This window comes from Channa argus, chromosome 8 (assembly GCF_033026475.1).
Source record: "Channa argus isolate prfri chromosome 8, Channa argus male v1.0, whole genome shotgun sequence".
Lineage (NCBI taxonomy): Eukaryota > Metazoa > Chordata > Actinopteri > Anabantiformes > Channidae > Channa > Channa argus.
Genome location: NC_090204.1, coordinates 22691503 through 22709635, shown reverse-complemented (window position 1 = coordinate 22709635; position 18133 = coordinate 22691503). Strand labels below are relative to the sequence as shown.

Here is an 18133-nt window from a genome sequence, read left to right as displayed (position 1 = left end):
TTAGACATGGGCTGTCAGAATAAAACAAAGCACAATCATTTTAAATATTTTGAAATGTTACCAATTTCAAGCTGATTTCAGCCATTTAAATTGAATACCTTGTTTTTTATTAGTTTGTTTTAGAGATTTAGACACATTTACTGACTCACCAATGTGTTTATTGTACCATAAAATGAAATCAAAAATCCAGACATTTTTCAGAATAAACCTGTCTAATCCTCTACTGACTGAGGAACAGACCAAGAAAATGCAAGCGAGTCTGATTCTAATGGACATGAATGTGTTTTTTCTACTGGCTGAGCTACAGCCACCCTAAAAAATGAGAGAGATGAAGGTGCAGCTGCTTGTCAGCTGTCCTGTCTCAGAATAGACCTGATAATTTGTTCAGAAATATAATCTGTATTTTTATATTTTGCATTTGACTTTCTTTGTGGCCTGTTGGCTCAATAGGTATAATTTTAGGCTGAGATGCAGAAGCCTTCTGAGGGCTTGCTGCCCAAATGCTACCTGTGGCCACCCCTCAGGTGGATGGGCTAAATGCAGAGGATAAAATTCATTGTATATTTAAATGCATAAAATAATGCTTAAAAGCGACCTCCTCTTTTTCCTCTTTGGCAACATTCCCCAACTATTCTGCTTTGGTACTGCTGAGGGCCTGAGGCTTGTCTGTCAGGCTCCAGCACACAAACACTCCTTAGGCCTTTCCTCCGCAGTTTTCATTTTCTGAGTTGTTTCATCCTTTACATAATATATCAGGGTTGTTTAAAACAAACATTGCAAATTGTTCTGTGTCTGTGAGTTTTAGCAAATTAGGATTTCATGTTTCTCTGAGCAGCAAACAAGAAAACAGCTGCAGAACATGATCATAATCAGCGACTGCTCTTCTCCTTCTCCCAGTGAGACAGCCTGTAAACCCATCACCTTGTTTTTGTTTGTCTGAGGTCTTAGTGTGAGGTTCACCTGGGAAATAAACACAGGTGAAAAAACACACGGTATAAACAAGAAGAAACATACAGGTAAAACATAAGGTTTAGTTTCATTAATTCAAAATTCAAATTGAGTCTTTTAAAGGTCCTCACATTGATGGTAAATAATCTGTGTGGATTAGACCGTCTGGTCTCTTCAGGTTAATTAGTTCTGACAAGCTGCTCAGTTTAATCCTGTTCCTTTGTCAAACAGACCAATCAGAGCAGCTGCTGCCCCATCCCCCACTCGGTGTGTGTGTGTGTGTGTGTGTGTGTGTGTGTGTGTGTGTGTGTGTGTGTGTGTGTGTGTGTAAAAGACAGAGAAAAACCGTCTCTGTTGCCGCGGTGACAGCAGCAGGAGAAGTGTGAGCACGGAGCTTGTATGAACCGCCGGTGTTTTCCCGTCAGAGGAGACCACGACCTGTTGACCCCCAACACACATACATCGTGAGTGACACACACACACACACACACACACACACTACAAAAAAAACCAAATCGTCTCCTTGTTTAATCTCTCAGATGGATTCAGGTTCAGGTTATGGTTAAGGTTCGGAGACATCTTCAGTTTTCTAGAAATGGCTGTGATAAACTATTAGAGTCTTAAGTGACAGAGAAGATGTTGATCAGTGTGTGGACAGTAACAAGTTAGGCTCAAAGAGTTTGAAACACAGACAACAAACTTTAACGAACTGATGATAATGTCTAACATATGTCTTTGCTCAGGGTTTTGGGGAGAATTTAGGGCTTTGTGTTTTTATGTCTGTAAAATTGTATCAGAATATGTGAAAAAGTTGACGTCCACGGAACCAGAATCTCAAATAACATTTTAATGTAAAACATCTAAAAACAAAAACCTGTATCATCCCTGAGATGCTGCCCTCCAATATTCCAACCCCCAAAGCCCCCGACTCTCTTTCTGCAACCTCCGGTAGAGATCAACTAATCACAGAGCTGCTTTTAAACTTTGATAAACTGTCATCTTCTGTCAGTTTGGGCAATTTTCCATCAATTTGTGTCAGCCTCCATCGGCATCGTGCTTTTCTGACTGACTCGTGCTCCCTCAGGTCCATCAGTCTGTTATAACCTGTCCATCTGCATCGACCTCTTGCATTCTGTGTTGACCTCCCTCAACTTCGTCCAGTCACGCCCTGTCAGTCGGCCCTGCACTCCGTCAGTCTACATTGTGCTGTCAGTTTGTGTCGTGTTACAACACTTTGCTTCTTCAGTCTTTGTCAGTCTGCCTCTGTCAACCTCCATCAGTCTGTGCCAATTTTTAGTTAGTCTGTATCATGCTCCATCAATCTACGTCAACTTTTGTCACCAGTCTGTAGCATACTCAGTTCGTCTCCGTCAGTCTGTGAGTCTTTGTCAACACCTGTATGTCTGCATCATGTCATGTCTGATGTCATCATCGGAACCATGCTCCCTCAGCTTCATCAGTCTGCATTGAACTCCAGTCCTGCTTCATCAGCTGAGTCTGCTTCGACCTCCATCAGCCTTCACCTCACCTGTTGTCCTGTTTCACATTTTAAGTCAGCTATAGGTGTTTGAACATCTTCAGACTCGAGTTCAGTTTGTTTATCTGTACATTAAACCATGACCACACTGTATGCTTTAGGCTCCAGACTAGCTGAACACTAACTGTCCCCTGTCCGCAGGTTGGGGGTCCGGTTGTGCCCTGCCATCCAGGTAAGGTCAGAGGGGGAGACCTCTCATTCAGGATATCTGAGTGACTCATCCAATAGCAAATCAGCTGTGGGGTTGACGAGGCGATGCGCGGCAGCATCTCCAAGTCGTCGTCTGCGGTTTGAGGATGAGACTGAAACGGAGGCAGAGTCTCGTTACCTGGAAAGACAGAAGAGAAGGGCTGGCTCGTGGGGGTCAGGTGCCTTGACCTCCAAACCAATTCTGAACATGTACAACAACAGCAGAGCAAAGAGGGACCCTGCTGGGGTAGGGCAGTGCCACAGTTGTCGGACAGGTTCAGGAGGCAGAGCTGACTTAAGGCTACAGACATCGTCATGTGATGATAGGGGGCGGAGCCCCTACCGGACCCACTTGAACTTGCGAACTGAGCCAATCAGAGAGACCTACATTGGGTTTGTCACACCATGTGGGACAACAGAGGGCGGCGCTGGGGGAGGCACTAGGTGTCTCTCTAACAATGACGTGAAGAGAAGGAACAACCATGCCATGCCCACAGCAGACCCACCAATCAACCCCTACGCCCCCAACCAGGTGGCCATGCCTACATTCAGATACTCCGCTCCTCCTCCGGTGACATCACTGATTATGAAGGAGGTGCAGGGGGGAACTGCAGCAGCCCAGCCTCACAGACAGCATCAAGCGGCATCTGAGCTGACAGAGAGGGGCCCCTGTGTGGATCTCAGGAGGAAGAGCTCTGACTCTTTATGTTTACCTGCACAGGTAGAGCCTACGATGACATCACGGAGGAATTCCAAGTCACAAGGTCAGAGCACGTCAACATAAGCACAGCTTATAGCATTATTTCCAGTAACAGTTTACATTTCAGTAACGGTTTAGTTACAGTATTCAAGATAAATCTGGTTTGCTGCTCAGGACACAGATTTAGAAAATATTAAAATACAACTTTTTCCCTAACAATGTAATAGATCATATTTCTGATAATATCATGTAAAATAATTAGTTATTTTTAACAAAAACATTTTAAAACTTTCCATGCAAAACTCATTGAGTCTGATTCAGGACATCTATCACTCTCTGGTTTGGTTCAGCCACTAATCAAGACAAGCAGAGATTACAATGGACAGTTAGGCCTTAAGACCTGTCCACTATCCAGGCACTGTTACTCCAGAGTCTGAAAACAGGCAGAGAAAATCACTGCGACCCCTCAAACCCTGAGCACAAAACAACTGGACACTAAATAATTTCCTTTCTAAAAGCCACCTCTCAGATGAAAAACAAAATTTTCATGGATTGTTATAAATAATCTCTATGTGCAACAACACAAAGACAATATCACAAGGACTGTGCTTTTAAATTAAATGAATATTGTACTTATCCCAAGTATGTGGGAGTGAATGCTCGACCTGCCAATCGGCCAAATGCGAGTGGTCTTCAGCAGTACCAGGTCACAGCTACAAGTGATGAAACCGGAACTGATCTGATTCACCTGCTGAGTCTGACATCGCACACTAATATCCTGACTTTTCATTGGTTACAGTTGAAATGCAAGCCCTGCCCACCTCGGTGAACAGCAGTGACAAACAGGTCAAACAGCCAATCAGAGCAAAGCTTCACAATGATGACACTCAACTTCCTGAACAGTGAGTCTTTGTTATGTTACCTGGGGGTCATGTGACCCTATAGCACAAACATACCTCTAATCACCTGTCAGACAGTTTAGTAACGCCAGGGCTCTTGTTTGTATGTGGATTACCAGGTTATTCAATCCCAGATCTGTTGGTTCTTCCAAAATCGTGTTGAGCTTGTTGTCCCAGCAACAGACCCACAATCTTAAACCTCCCTGGGAGAAGTTTTTTCTCAGATGTACTTAATGTAAACAAGATAACCTCCCAATTTTAATGGTGTTGGACTAGGAAGACCACTCAACAATGGATGCTCTTTTATTATGCGAGCAAGCTACAAAAATTGTGACGATGCTAAAAAGAGTTGCGTGGATAAGGTGCAACACTATGTAAATTAATTTCTAACACATCAATTTGTCATTGACAGCAGTCTGACATCCACCCATCCATTATCATCCATTATCAGTTCAGGTTCGGGGGGGGGGTGTATCCCAGCCGTCATTGGGCGAGAGGAGGGGTACATCCTGTACAGGCCAGTCTATCTCAATGCCAACACAGAGAGACATAAACAGAGAGACAACAATTCACACTCACATTCACAACTACAGGTGATTTAGAGTCACTAGTTAAACATGAATGTCTTTGGGCTGTGGGAGAAAATCAGAGTATACAGGACAGGGAGACATGCAAACTCCACACAGAAAGGCCTCAGCAGGCCTGGATCTTAACTGGGGACCCTCTAGCTGTGAGGCAGCAGCACTAACCACTCCACCACTGTGCTGCGCCCAGTCTAACGATATCTAATATCAATAAATTATCAATGTCTGTGTGTGCACACACTAGACTGAATGCTGTGTGCCCACACATCTAGTGAGTAGTGAGTAGTGAGGTAACGCAATACAAAATGAAAGAATAAATTGACCCAGAAAAAAGTCCCCATCATCTATATTAGTAATAGGGCTAAGAGTATTACACAGGCACTAGTTTGCAGTATATTCTTGTAACTTTAGTGTCCCCTGTTTTGAGGTAAAAAAGATAAAATGCAACATTTTGTGATGCTTAAAATGTAAATTATCTGTGTAATATTTGTAAAATATATCTTTACACTAATCTATCTGCCCAAGAGGAAGCACGTTTGAAACAAACATCGGACCCAAGACAGAACCCTGAGGGACACCATAACACAAAGTTTCAGTTTTGAAATATCCGTGTAAAACCTCTGTCTAAGAGGTGAGATGAGAAGCACTCCAGGGCTGACCCGGGAGATACCAGAGATACCAGTTAGTCTGTCAACCAGTATATGGTAATTTACCAAATCAAAAGCAGGAGATTCACCTGCATCACTGTGCATTAAAAGGTCATTTGTAACTCTTAGGAGAGCAGTTTCAGTTAAGTACGCCTAAGGAAAACCAGACTTAGAAGTAGAAAAAGACCCAAGATGAACAAACAAGATCAATATGAAAAGGGCTTTTTGTCCTAAAACTGCACATGTTGTAAATAGACTGAACAGAAGAAAACAGAGTTCCTTTTTTCCACTTTAAGGGGGACAGAGCTTTGTTCATATAGAGGTCAGTTTGTGAAAAGACCCTTTTAATGTTTCTCGTGGTCTTTATCAGTTTCATTCTGTATGTTTCCTGCAGATTGTGCACCAGAGAAGAATCTTCTCGTATTTCTTTGCATCGTCTTTTCTCCAATGTCAGACTCAGCAGGACTCGAACCAGCAGCCTGGATCGACTCAGCTTAAAAACTTGCCGCGCGGCGCCGGAGACTGTTCCTGCAGAAACCAGGAAGTTCTCCGGCCTGCTGAATAAATGTCCATCTGTTCAGTCCCTTAGCGAGGTGAGAAAGTCATCGATTAGTAGGAAGAACTGTTTTCTCTCACAAAAACGATTCTATTACTGTCATAAATACTTATGGTCCAGTTGGTACTGTGTCTCCAATCTGTCCAGCAGGGGGTGCCTTTCTCACAGTTAAAGAAGTCTTCAGTTCAGATTTTCGGGTCAGATCATAAGATGGAGCATGATCGTTTAGCCGATTTCAGACTGGTAGCTGACAGGTAACACACCTGTTGTTAATAAAGTGTGATCCAGGTAAACATGGAGCAGCCAATCACAGCTTGAGTCCTTCCCTCAGGTTTCTCCGGCAGACTGTCGAGAGTGTCGAGAACATCAGTTGTCCCAGCTCTTCACATTCTGGGGGCCGAGTTCTTGACCTAGAACTCCGGCGCCGTATGAGAGGAACATTCGGGTTTTCCATCAGCCGAAGGAGCTCCCCTCACTCAGGTACTATGAATACTACTACTACTACTCTGCAGTATATACAATAAATACATCATCAGCTAAGAAAGGGCCACCCAAATTGGGTATTTTAAATAGTACTTGTAAATAGTTCTCTAAATATTGCAAGTACTACATCATCAGCTGAGAGACAGGCCTCTCTGAACAGGTGTTGCAAATAGTACCCACTAAAACTACAATGTGAGAACCAATACTAAATTGTTAGGATCAGAACCACAGGGTCCGGACTCCAACCACAGCCACACATTTCTCAAGGTCTGGTTCTCCAGTAGGAGCATGGTGGAGGTGGGACTAACAGGATGACTAGTGCAAGAATGTGGATTCTGTATCAGACTATGGTGGTTGTGGGCTGATCCTGAAGCTCTAGATTCAGTGGGTCTGGGTTCTGACCAAGCTGTGTCTTGGTCTTCACACTCCAATAACAGTGTATTGATACTGCACTAATGGCATACTGATAATGCAAATTTACCACACAGAGTAATAATACAACACTTAGAATATTAACATTGTAATCCTGTGTACTGCAGGCGTGTATGTGGATGACATGGTGGACTGCAGCACTGAGAAGTTGTACTCTGGTCTGCTCTCAGTTGGAGATGAGATCCTGGAGGTGAATGGGGAGAAGGTGGCTGGTCTCAGTCTGGACCAGGTGACCGAGCTGCTGACCCAGAACCCCTCTGCCACAGTCCGGATCAACCATTCCTGTAGGACACCCCCACACTGAATACAGAACCTGAGACTAATTACACCTGAAACGCTTTTTTTTTTAACCTAACCCTTCACATACAAACCTGGTGTAGCTGCTGATCAAACCAGATTCAGACCTCCAGAACATCCTGGACTGAAACAAACAAAAAAACTATCAGTTCAAAAGTTTGAACTGCTAATCCGATAACAATCCTGGTTTCGGATGAAGCAACGATGACAAATGCTTTTATCTTGTGTAGTGGATCAGGATGGACAACTGGAGGGGGACCACTCCCACAATTAAAGCAATAATGGTGAATGGTTAATGGTGAATAATACAGTAACATTGTTGTTCATTACCATTATTTAATGAAACCTTTGCAGTATTTTTGTCTTTGCTATTTACTCTGTTTGATATTTTAAAATTAAAGCTTAATATTTTCTATTTAACCATTTTATTGGCGTTTCTACTGATGTCCTTATGTGTTTTCTAAAAAAAAAAAAAAAGAATTTTTGTTGCTAAAACCCACAAACATTTCCCAGCCCAAACCAGAAAACCTAGAAAAATCATTTAGAGTAAAAATTTTGAAGTTCAAAGATTCACAGGAAGTTTAAGAATCACTAAATGAGTAAAATGTTTGTTCTGAAGTAAACATGAAAATACATCAAATATCTTTTATTTTCTATTTGTTAAAATAATAATTCAACCGTAAACACACAGTAGATATTTATTCAACTAAAACATCCACGGATCAATAATCGTTCAATAAACAGGCAACAGTCTAATAAAGTTTGTGCCTTTATTCATTCAGCTGTGAATCAAATATTGATACAGTCTGAAACGTGAACAGATGCTTGTTTATTATGAGGGCTGCTACTAATAATAATTTTTTTGTATGAATGAATCTATTGACAATTTACTGCTTAAAACATTTATTTAAATAAATCCCCAGGACTGTCTGCTGATGCTCCAGAACATAAGCAGAACAAAAAGGGTAGAGATCCCACTAAGAATCTGTGATTGTCCATATGATAAATGTTCCTTCCTTCATACTCTTAAATGCTGTAAAATATTAGTCAGTTATTATTGCTCAGCCTGCATTTATCTCAAGCTTTAGTTTGAATCTGAACAATTAAAGATTATTTTCTCGAGAAAACAAATTTCTGAAAGAATGTTTTATGTTAAACAGAAAGAAACAGACAAGTCTGTCTATGGTAATTCATTATTATTTAGTTTTATTCTGAACAGTGGTTTGATTATATTCAAACAGGAAGTTTGTGATGCTGATATTTTCCCACCATGTGTACCATAAACCTGCTGATGTGGGACAATGGGATGTGTCGCCTTAGTCGATCAGCTGCTCACCAGTTTACCTGATTTCAGCCAAACCATATGAAGCATGCTCCTATCTGCCTCTTCACATTTCAAACCTTCCCGAGGTTCTATAGAGAAACACTTTTACTGTGAAAGAGCAGCAAAGTCAGTAACGGTTTATCATCAGAATAACACTGATCAATAAACCATAAATCTATTAATCAATAAACAAAATTCAAATTGAAAGGAGATAAAAAAAAGTTAACATTTTCAGTCAAAATACAAAAAAAAAACAAAACCAAAAATGGAGTTTTAGTGTTTTTTCAGGTTTTCTTCTTTTCGTTTAACTAATTTTTTCACTGAAGTTTAACCACAAGGTGGAGTTAAAACCTGGATTAAATGTGAGTTAAAAAGCAGTTAAACCTGACAGAATTGCACTAAACTAGAGTTTAAATGTATTAAAGTGAATTCAAAAGTAAAAACATACAGCATGTTAATGTAGAGTTAACCTGGGACTGGAATGAAGTTGAAATGTGTTTCTTCCAGGCCTTTAAATAAAACAAACTCAATTTTCTAAAACATGAAAATCTTTCCACCAGTTTCACCTCAAAGTGGGCCGTGATGGAACAAACACTCGATTCAAACGTCTTTTTCAGTCAGACTCAGTTGGAAGTAGTGTCCAGTAAAGTCCAGTAGAAATCACTGGCGTTCAGTAAAGTTCAGCTGAGTCCAAGAGAGTCAAGTAGAAGCCAGTAGTCTCCAGTTTGGAAATGGGAACAGTCAGAACTCCTTCACAAGACTCCACAGTTCGACAAAATCCGCTAAATCATTTAATATCCAGTAGAGTCAAAGTCTGAGGGGGGAGGAGAAGGATGATACAAGTCAGACGGTAAAGTGTCCAGGGAGACATAATTTTAAGATGGCTCTGTGCTGACAGGTGGCGGCAACAATCAGAGGATGAAGAAGAGAAGGATCACAACGAAGAGGATGGCGAGCAACACACCGATAGCACACCACTGACGACGATCTGTGAGAACACAGTAGTATTAGTAACTTACTATAATTAGCTGCATCTAGTGATTCTACATTTAATATCATGATATCTGTAATTTCATAGCCCAATAACTATTACAATCGAGCATATTTTCTGTAAATTCAATGGAAAAACCACTTGGGAGGGATAATGTCTAAAAACAGTTTGAATACATACATGACCAAAATGCACTTATTCATATTTGATTACTTTTATGCTTAAAATGTAGGTGCTGTCACAAAATGTAAAGCATACTTTAGTGGCTTTTGTCTGTACTGAATGACATGACTCTTGGTGTCAGCCTGACGTGGGTACAGGTGATGTGCTGCCGGAGCACAGAAGTGCATATGGGTAGAAGAAGCAATAACATGTATGACTGTCAAACTTGTTGTATTATGAATTAACGTGGGCGGATTGATTCACAGTGTCAACTCATGTATTGAGTATAGCATGTAAGAAAACATCCCAGTAGCCTTTGTGGCCTTTACCTAATATTAACCAGTACAAAAAGAAATTTGTGCTGCACTTCCATAGATTAACCTAACATCTGTAACTTTCCCTCAGAATGGATGTTTCTAATGTTGGTTCATTTACTCAACATAAGTACGTAGTCGAAATCTTTTGTTTGAATATGATCACTAGAATATGATATGGGACTATGGTCACACGATATCTATCTTCATATCACACAACTCTACTGTAACTAACCACCACAATCAAAAAGAACACTGATACTATTAGTAACCATCCACTGACAATAACAAACTAACAAGGTATAATTAACAATAGCTAAGTATAAGTAGCTATATCTAAGTAGCTGTAACTACATAGTACTGATTACTGAACTAATTGTAACTAACCACAAGAGGAACTAACTGAAACTAACTTGTTTTACAACTTATATGTTCGCTAATATGTCACAGCACTTTGTGACATTCTGCTCTTGAACGGTGCTATAAAAATAAAATTTACTTACAACTAACTATAAATATAACTGAGCAACTAACTATCATTACATGTAACTATCTAAAACTATCTGATTTCAACTACTTCTAATAGACTGTAACCAATACAAAAGCAGACTATCACTATCAGACTTAAACCTATTAAACCATCCCTAACCCCAACTAACTCTGCTCCAACAGAAACTTAGACAGTGACTTCACATTTTGCCGGGCAGATTACCGCTGGTCATGTGGGAAACTTTGGCGAGTTTCTTCATCACATTGTCGAGTCGAGAGTGGGTATTGTCCATTTCATGTCCAAAGTCGTCCAACATCCTGCATGGAACAACACCGTTTACAGATTGATTTATTCAGGGGTAAACTGGTAGGACGGGATTCCAAACGGTTTCAATACCATCAAATAAAAATAAAAAATGCCTAGTTATTCAATACCAAGGTTGGATATCTAAGCATGGCTTCACAGCTTGGACCTTACACATCTGTGCCTGAAAACTGAGGTGTGAATGTAAGAAACTGTTTGGGTTTGCTGGTGCAACTCCACGTAGGAGTGCCCACTGCTTCTCTGCATGTTATTGGCACTTGCAGCGAGTGAGATTAGCAGATCTGAAAATATAGCTGTGGTTTTATTGATGCACTCTGTCCTAGTTATCTGGTTCTTAGGACAGTAAAAGCTGCTTTTTAGTGGACAAATGCCAAAAAGTAGAAAAGTTATACTAAAGATTTATATCATAATGTACTATGTTTTTTGGAAAATGGATTTCAATAAATTGGTATTGGAAAAGAAACTGTTTAGGAACAAGAAGCTTGTTTTGATGATACCCAGCCCTAATGCTAAAAACTGTAGTCTTAAAGCATTGAAGGTTTCCAGTGACACTGAATCAGAACGTTTTGGGTTCTTACACAGCTTGGTCGTCCAGCTCCATACCGATCCGCTCCGACATGTTCTTCAGGACTCCGATGGTTCCTGACACGAGCTCCAGCTGCTCGTCCTGCTGCTCTGCGATCAGCTAGAAGCAATTACTTAAATTATTTTCTGTGTGTCACATCACAACACTGTTTCTCTGTCAATGGCGGCTTCATTGCTCAGGTGTAACAGTACCTGCTGCTGCATTTGCTGTTCCTCAATAAACTGGGAGTTGGTGTTCTGCAGCTGCCGGTCCAGTCGGCTGTATTTATCAGGAACGGGCTGCCAGATTGGACCCCGAGCCCCGCCTTCCCCAAGCAGAGCCTAGACATCCCAGCAAGACAGGCATTTGTTGTCAGAGCACCCAGATCCACAGCAGATCTGCATCTGCTCCTTTCTATAACCCTTTTCCCCCAGCCTACTTCTGTACTTACAGTAGAGGCCAGTGGAACCCAAAACTGTCCTTTTATTGACATGGAATATAGCATTCATAATTAAGTTTTTATTGGTCTGTGTAATAAGAATAAGAACTGTTACATTTGCTTGAGCTTGGACTGAGCCTTTTATATCTACATGGATGTGGGTCCCCCACTGTAGAAAGGCTTATGCAGGCAATGTTGCACCACCCCGTTTCTACAGTGGCCCAGAGGTCAGACCAAACACTGGCTCTAGGGTGAACTTTGCATTCTGAATGTTGAAGTTGTAGTTTGAACTCTGTGATTCTTCAGCACAGCTTGGTCCAGTGTCCAGAATGAGTTTAAAACACACAGATCACATATTAATGAGAGTCTAATATCAGATGATGCAGTCTTTCTAACTGTACAGATTTGGGCGCTGACATATACATAGAGGACACAAACTCTCAAACAGCTGAGACTTGCAAATAAATACACAGTTAAGGTTTCCACACTGCAGTAAAGCTTCTATTATAAATGTATACAGTGTTATTCTGTGAATCTAATGTTAATCAAACCTAATTTCCTGTTGGTTCTCCTTCGCATTAACAGCATTTTATTTTCCAAAATAACCAAGTGGCGTCTACCAGGAAGCAGCTGCATGGGAAGTCTAATATCTTGACACTGACTTTGCCATCGTACGCAGCATGACCCTGTGGCTTACTGTGGGCTTGGGAAAGGACTGGTGGTGATCTGCCCTCTCAAGCTTGAATTTTAGACATGCGTCGAATCTAAACAGAGGCTATGGCATAGGAATGGCAAGTAGTCCATGCACTTGTAAGCATTCATACTTTTGTGTGTTGGTATGTCTCTGTCAGCGTGCAACTGCACCACCCAACTGATAGTTAGTGATGGAATGTGGCCTCTATAAAGCTTAACACATTAACACCTGTCTACAGGTACATCACTAGCTGTACAGTTACCTGTTCATTCTTTCTGTCCACAGAGGCAGCGGCTGGACTCGACATCTGCTCTTTCATTTCCTGCAAGAGAAACAATCAACACTCAGTCAGATCGGTTCCTCAGAAAAACCTCAGCCAATCAGCTCAGTTGTTCTTAACCAAGTCTACCTTGACAGTCTGCCTGGTGCACGTGATGAAGTCTTTCCTCTTTGACAGCTCGGTTGTGTCCAGGTTAAACTTCTTTGGGTTCGATTCTACGATGCGTTCATCGATCATTAAGAAACATGTTTAATATTTACACATGAAAAAAATTCCTGCGGTCACATGACTTGCGCCCTGCGGTAAAGGATATTAATTGTCTCATCGAGGTCCTCCAGGTCCCACTCAATGGACCGCAAACTGTTCCTCAGCTCGTTGGTCGTCCAATCCAGTTCTTCTTTGGAGGCTCTGCCGCCCCCCTGTAGCAGCTCCACCCATCTGTGGTGAAGGCTCTGAGCTGCATTCACTGCCTTCTGTACCTCTCTGTTAAAAACACACACCAGTACTGTGTTCAGGTGGTGATTACAATGTAGACATGGCCACTAAAGAAACATTATAACACCAGTTTGTAACCGGTTTTAGTGTAATGTAACAATAATGCATCAGTAATGTAGTCTACTTAACAGGCGAGGAAAGAATGAATGCCAGAACATTTCACGTCAGAAAAATATTTTCACTTTGCTGCTGTTGGGTTATTAAACTTCAAAACAGGCAGAAAAAGAAAATAAAGTACACAGTAAAAAATAGCCCACAGTCACACGATGTTACTGAAGTTAACAAAGTTAAATCATACTGAAATAAAAGCGTTGTCCCTGTGAAGTTAAAGGATTACAGTTTTAAATACGTCACACCGATTTAACTGTTGGGGGGGTGGAGCGCCATCTTGTGAAGTCTACGGACTGCTTACCAGTGCCTGCTACAGTGGTTGGTGCAAAGCAGGATCGGAAAACGGCAGCATTTTCAGTTTAGCTTTAAATGGGATTTTGTTGAGGGCACGTTTAGCACTGTCAGCAAGTTCATTCCATTTGCGGGCCACATCGTAGCTAAAAGGCAGCTTCGCCCTCTTCGGTTTAGACTTGAGGTTTGACTAGCTGACTGCTTCCTAAAGTCTCACAGCCCTGCTGGGATATTGCTCTATGAGGAAATCCAAAATGTAACTAGGCCTGACCTGTCACTCTGGCTGTTTGTTTGAGGTGACAAAAGCTGACGGAGTCGTGGCCTTGATGGGACTGATGTAGTTCAGATCTGAGTCAGTTAAAACACCGAGATTTCAAACTTTGGTTTAAGTCTTCATAGTCTGGAATCGCTTTTATTCTTTCCTTTTTTGCCAAATAGCAAATATTTCTGATTCATCTATATTTATATGAGGGGGGCTGGTGGATCAGAGGTAGAGAATTTGGGGAGGATACAGGAGACCACAGGTATGAAACCCGCCCCGCCCAGCCACCAAGGGTCACCCTGGTGCTGGTCCTGAGCCCGGACAAAATGAGAAGCTTGCGGCCAGAAGGGCATCAGGCGTAAAAACTCATTCCAAATTAACGAGCTGAACCAAACCTGCCCATGCTGAAAGCTGTTGATCTATATTTTTATGAAGGAAATTAAATTGCTGTTATACGCATCATTATTAGTTACGATATAGTGCATAGTGACTATGCAGTTTAAATAAGATGGTTTGGGAATTGAACCCTGGGCGACCACAAACATCATGGTGATACGCTTTGACCTAACGAGTTCTATGCAATTTCATTTTTACTTTGTAGATTCAATAGCTGGACTATTTTTACACTGAGGTTTTGAGATCAAACAATGACTATGATTATCTTTGAGGGAGTGAGATATCTCAGAGTTGTATAGCAGTGATATAAGACCACAGTAAACCCCTCAGTATCCACAGAGCTGAGCACATTGAACACATCGGTAATTATCCAAAACTTCTGATTGCTGTTTCACAATGGCAGTGGCCTCTATGTGCAATATAATTTACAGTTTTGTGTGCAGCCAGAATATTTGTGATTCTTTCTTTCATCGCAGACACCACATCCCTGGGAGAGCAGCATGTACAGGTGTTTTTACCATTTATGCTTTTTGAACCCTAATAGCAATGTCACCCACAATACATCCCTGTAGTTTCTTGCTTTCAGAATCTCTCATTTCTTACCCCGTTGACTGAGAATGAGGGGTTTTTCCAGGCCATTGGATGGAGATCTGGGGTCCCGAGAAAGTGGTGCAAATCTGTTCGTAAGTTGTGTGCATGGTCATTGTGGAGGTTTGCTGCCGATTCTGCCTTGCATCTGTTCACTGTGCCCTTCTAAACACAGGGGTTGAGGATGACGTAGGCTTGGATGGTATTGCAGGACATCCATGAGGACTGCAAATCTCAGGGCTCCAGGCTGCAGCTAGCACTCATCCTCCTGCTTCTCTATAAAGTGAATTATTCTTTTCTCCTCAGTTTTGCGCCGATGGCGTTCCAGCAAGGACTTCTACTAGGAAACGTATTGCCTGGCAGACAACCCTGCTGTTTCTTACCGTTACCGGTGATAATTAGCACAATTTAACACAATTTACTTCCACATTCAATTCTAATCAATTGATCTTTGTTTCAAGTACTGCAATCTTCAGCAGAAAGTTATGTGTAGAGCAGGAAGGCATCTTGCTCCTAACTAGATTCAGTTAATGCCAGTCACTATAGACCAGTACTATGTGGCAGTAACTGTTGTTCTCAAAAGTAGTAAATAGTATTAATGATATGGATGCATCCTTTCTAAAACAATATACAAGTTATTTATAAAGTACAAAGACGACATTGTCCATAGACTTTTGCAGAAAAAAAAGAGGCAAAAAATAAAAATCAGGAAAGTAACGAGCAAGCAGCAAAGCATCTGCACTGCAGCCAGGCACTTATGCATACAGATGCAATGTATTTGTATTGACATGCTTTGCTCTGACTGGGCAGTTATTGTACACACCACCATTAGATACCAACAGTGGTGACGAATTGTTTGTGTAAGTTCTTTTTGTTACGTAGCTTGTCAAACATCATTAATAGTCAGGAAACGACGGCAATCAGCTTTTTTTTTTTTTATTTTAATTTATAATTCATCCATGTTGGTTGATAAGCTGACTTTCTGCTTGTTTCCAGTGAAATCAACATGATTATGAAAACTTACATTACATATCCTGATTTTTAACATACACATAGTTCCCAGTCAGGAAATCACGGCAATCAGCTTTTGTATTTTTAATTTATATTTCCCTATTCTGTTTAGTAAATGGACTTTCTGCTTTAGTTTCCACTGGAATCAAAATGTTTCCAAGTGGCAGCAGCTGAACTGCGTCAGAAGATAGTTGCATTAAGTTTAGCTTTTCTCAAGTTTCTCAACGTTGCACAGCCAGGATCCAGTTGCATCTGTAGTGCATAGCAGGTGATACTCAGCAGCACTGCTGGCTTTTTATTGACAAAGAAAAGGCCGTTGTCGTTAGTGTAGACTTTTATAGCAATACGAGTGAACACACGGTAAGAAAGGAAGAAGCCAATGACCAATACAGCCAACTGTATTTGGAAAGCCAATAATAATAATCTGCTAATATCAGTACCATACTCTCAAACATAGAGCAGCACCCCTCTAGTGACGGCAGCGGCATTAACTTACTATGCTTTTCACAATTATGAAAGAAAGTCAGGACACAAAATCCACCTCACAAACATAAAGGCAAGGGAAATCTCACAAGATGGCACCCAGGTCCCCCAACATTTAACACAATGTGACGTCATCTTCACAGTCTATATATCAACACCTCAATATGTCAGACTTGCTGTCTTTCTTTTGCAAATGCACACAAAGCAAAGTGCCGACTGATGCGAAAGATCTATGAAAATCAAAACACATGCCATTACTTACCTCCAGTTTATCACAGCTTTTATTATGTTAACTTTTCGGCCATTAGGCCTTTATCTGGCACCTGCTTCCTCTCCAACTTAAGACATGGCATCACCTTCACATTCTTTAAAAGCACCAGTTAACAGTTTTTATACTCATAGACTATGGATTTGTCCTTTAATTCGGTTTACATCCAATCATTTACAATTAAAATGCAAAAAAAGGCTTTAGATAATGATCCAAACATATATAATATGTATATATATATATATGTGTATATATATATATATATATATATATATATATATATATATATACACACACACACACACACATATTATATATATATATATATATATATATATATATAATATGTATGTGTATATACACACACATACACACACACACACACACACACACACACATATATATATATATATATATATATATATATATATATATATATATATATACACACAACATCTAGTTTATCAATTTTTATATCTTTAAAGTTTAACTTTTAAAAATCTATTGTTCAATTTTATGTTGGACTCTGATAATGAACCGAGCGTTACTTATGTTGACATAAATGAGCTAACATGCTAACGTGTAGCATTTCGGTTGAGCTAGTTGCTATAAAACTACAAACAAAACAGTTTCATGTCTGCGCAGATGTATCGATCATAACTTATGTATTACTGATTACTGATTACTGATCATGTATCAAGTCTGCGCACGCTAACATTAGCAAGCTGTTAGCCATCACTAGCATTAGCTCTGTTAGGTTAGTGTTCTGACCCTTTGACGACGAAGAACGGATCTTCCATTGACATGGTTCTGGCTCTGGTTCAGTCCTGGTGGAGCTCCATCACCCGGACTCTCGGCTCTGGAACCGTATAGAGAAACTAGAAATATGTCAGACTTCAATTAATTTAGCACGTAAGACTGTCCGTTCATCCGCTGCTAACTCGCCTTTGTTTACATGCAGTTGCGGCTTCCGCAGCGGAAATTACCCTGTGATGTCACTCACACGTGACCGATGACGTCAGACAAACAGGACATATATTTATAAAAGGTAAAATCCATGTTATATAACTTGTCTGCATTTCGGAAAAATAAAACTAATATCAAGTGCTGTGGAGTAGAATTTTGTTAGGTTTAACAAAAAAAAAAAGAAAGCAACAAATCGGATCTAACATTTTAAACAATTTTAAAAGCTAATTTGTGGTGTTTATTTAGCACGTTTCAATTTAAAATTAAGATGTTACTATTTTTTTCTCATGACAAAAACAAACTAGTCTGTGTGTTAATGTTAAACTAAAATGGACATTTTAAAATGTAAAATACAAACCTCCTCTTCTGCAGCAGCAATAAAGGTTTTACAGTTTTTCTATTTACTC

General features: G+C 40.5%; 2 protein-coding genes across 4 annotated transcripts; one reads left to right on the top strand and one right to left on the bottom strand.

Moving 5' to 3' along the window:
• Positions 1-1281: 1281 nt before the first annotated feature.
• si:dkey-121a11.3 (uncharacterized) lies at positions 1282-8097 on the top strand. Its single transcript, XM_067513199.1, has 7 exons — positions 1282-1412; positions 2627-3438; positions 4174-4276; positions 5899-6097; positions 6208-6314; positions 6392-6540; positions 7083-8097. The coding sequence occupies exons 1-7, from the start codon at positions 1348-1350 to the stop codon at positions 7277-7279; spliced, it is 1632 nt and encodes a 543-aa protein (XP_067369300.1). The 5' UTR covers positions 1282-1347; the 3' UTR covers positions 7280-8097.
• Positions 8098-8451: 354 nt separating this feature from the next.
• Positions 8452-17749, bottom strand: stx6 (syntaxin 6). Of its 3 annotated transcripts, none has more exons than XM_067513203.1 (8): positions 17532-17749; positions 15014-16857; positions 13169-13338; positions 12985-13079; positions 12838-12897; positions 11655-11783; positions 11456-11562; positions 8452-9584 (listed from the first exon to the last, which is right to left on the bottom strand). In XM_067513203.1, exons 2-8 carry the CDS (start codon positions 15112-15114, stop codon positions 9440-9442), a joined length of 807 nt encoding a protein of 268 aa, XP_067369304.1. In that variant the 5' UTR covers positions 15115-16857; positions 17532-17749; the 3' UTR covers positions 8452-9439. The 3 variants fall into 3 exon arrangements, with proteins under 3 accessions (XP_067369304.1, XP_067369305.1, XP_067369302.1); XM_067513204.1 differs by lacking the exon at positions 15014-16857 and adding an exon at positions 10776-10870 and having other exon boundaries at positions 17532-17747; XM_067513201.1 differs by lacking the exon at positions 17532-17749 and adding an exon at positions 10776-10870.
• Between the last annotated feature and the right edge of the window lie 384 nt (positions 17750-18133).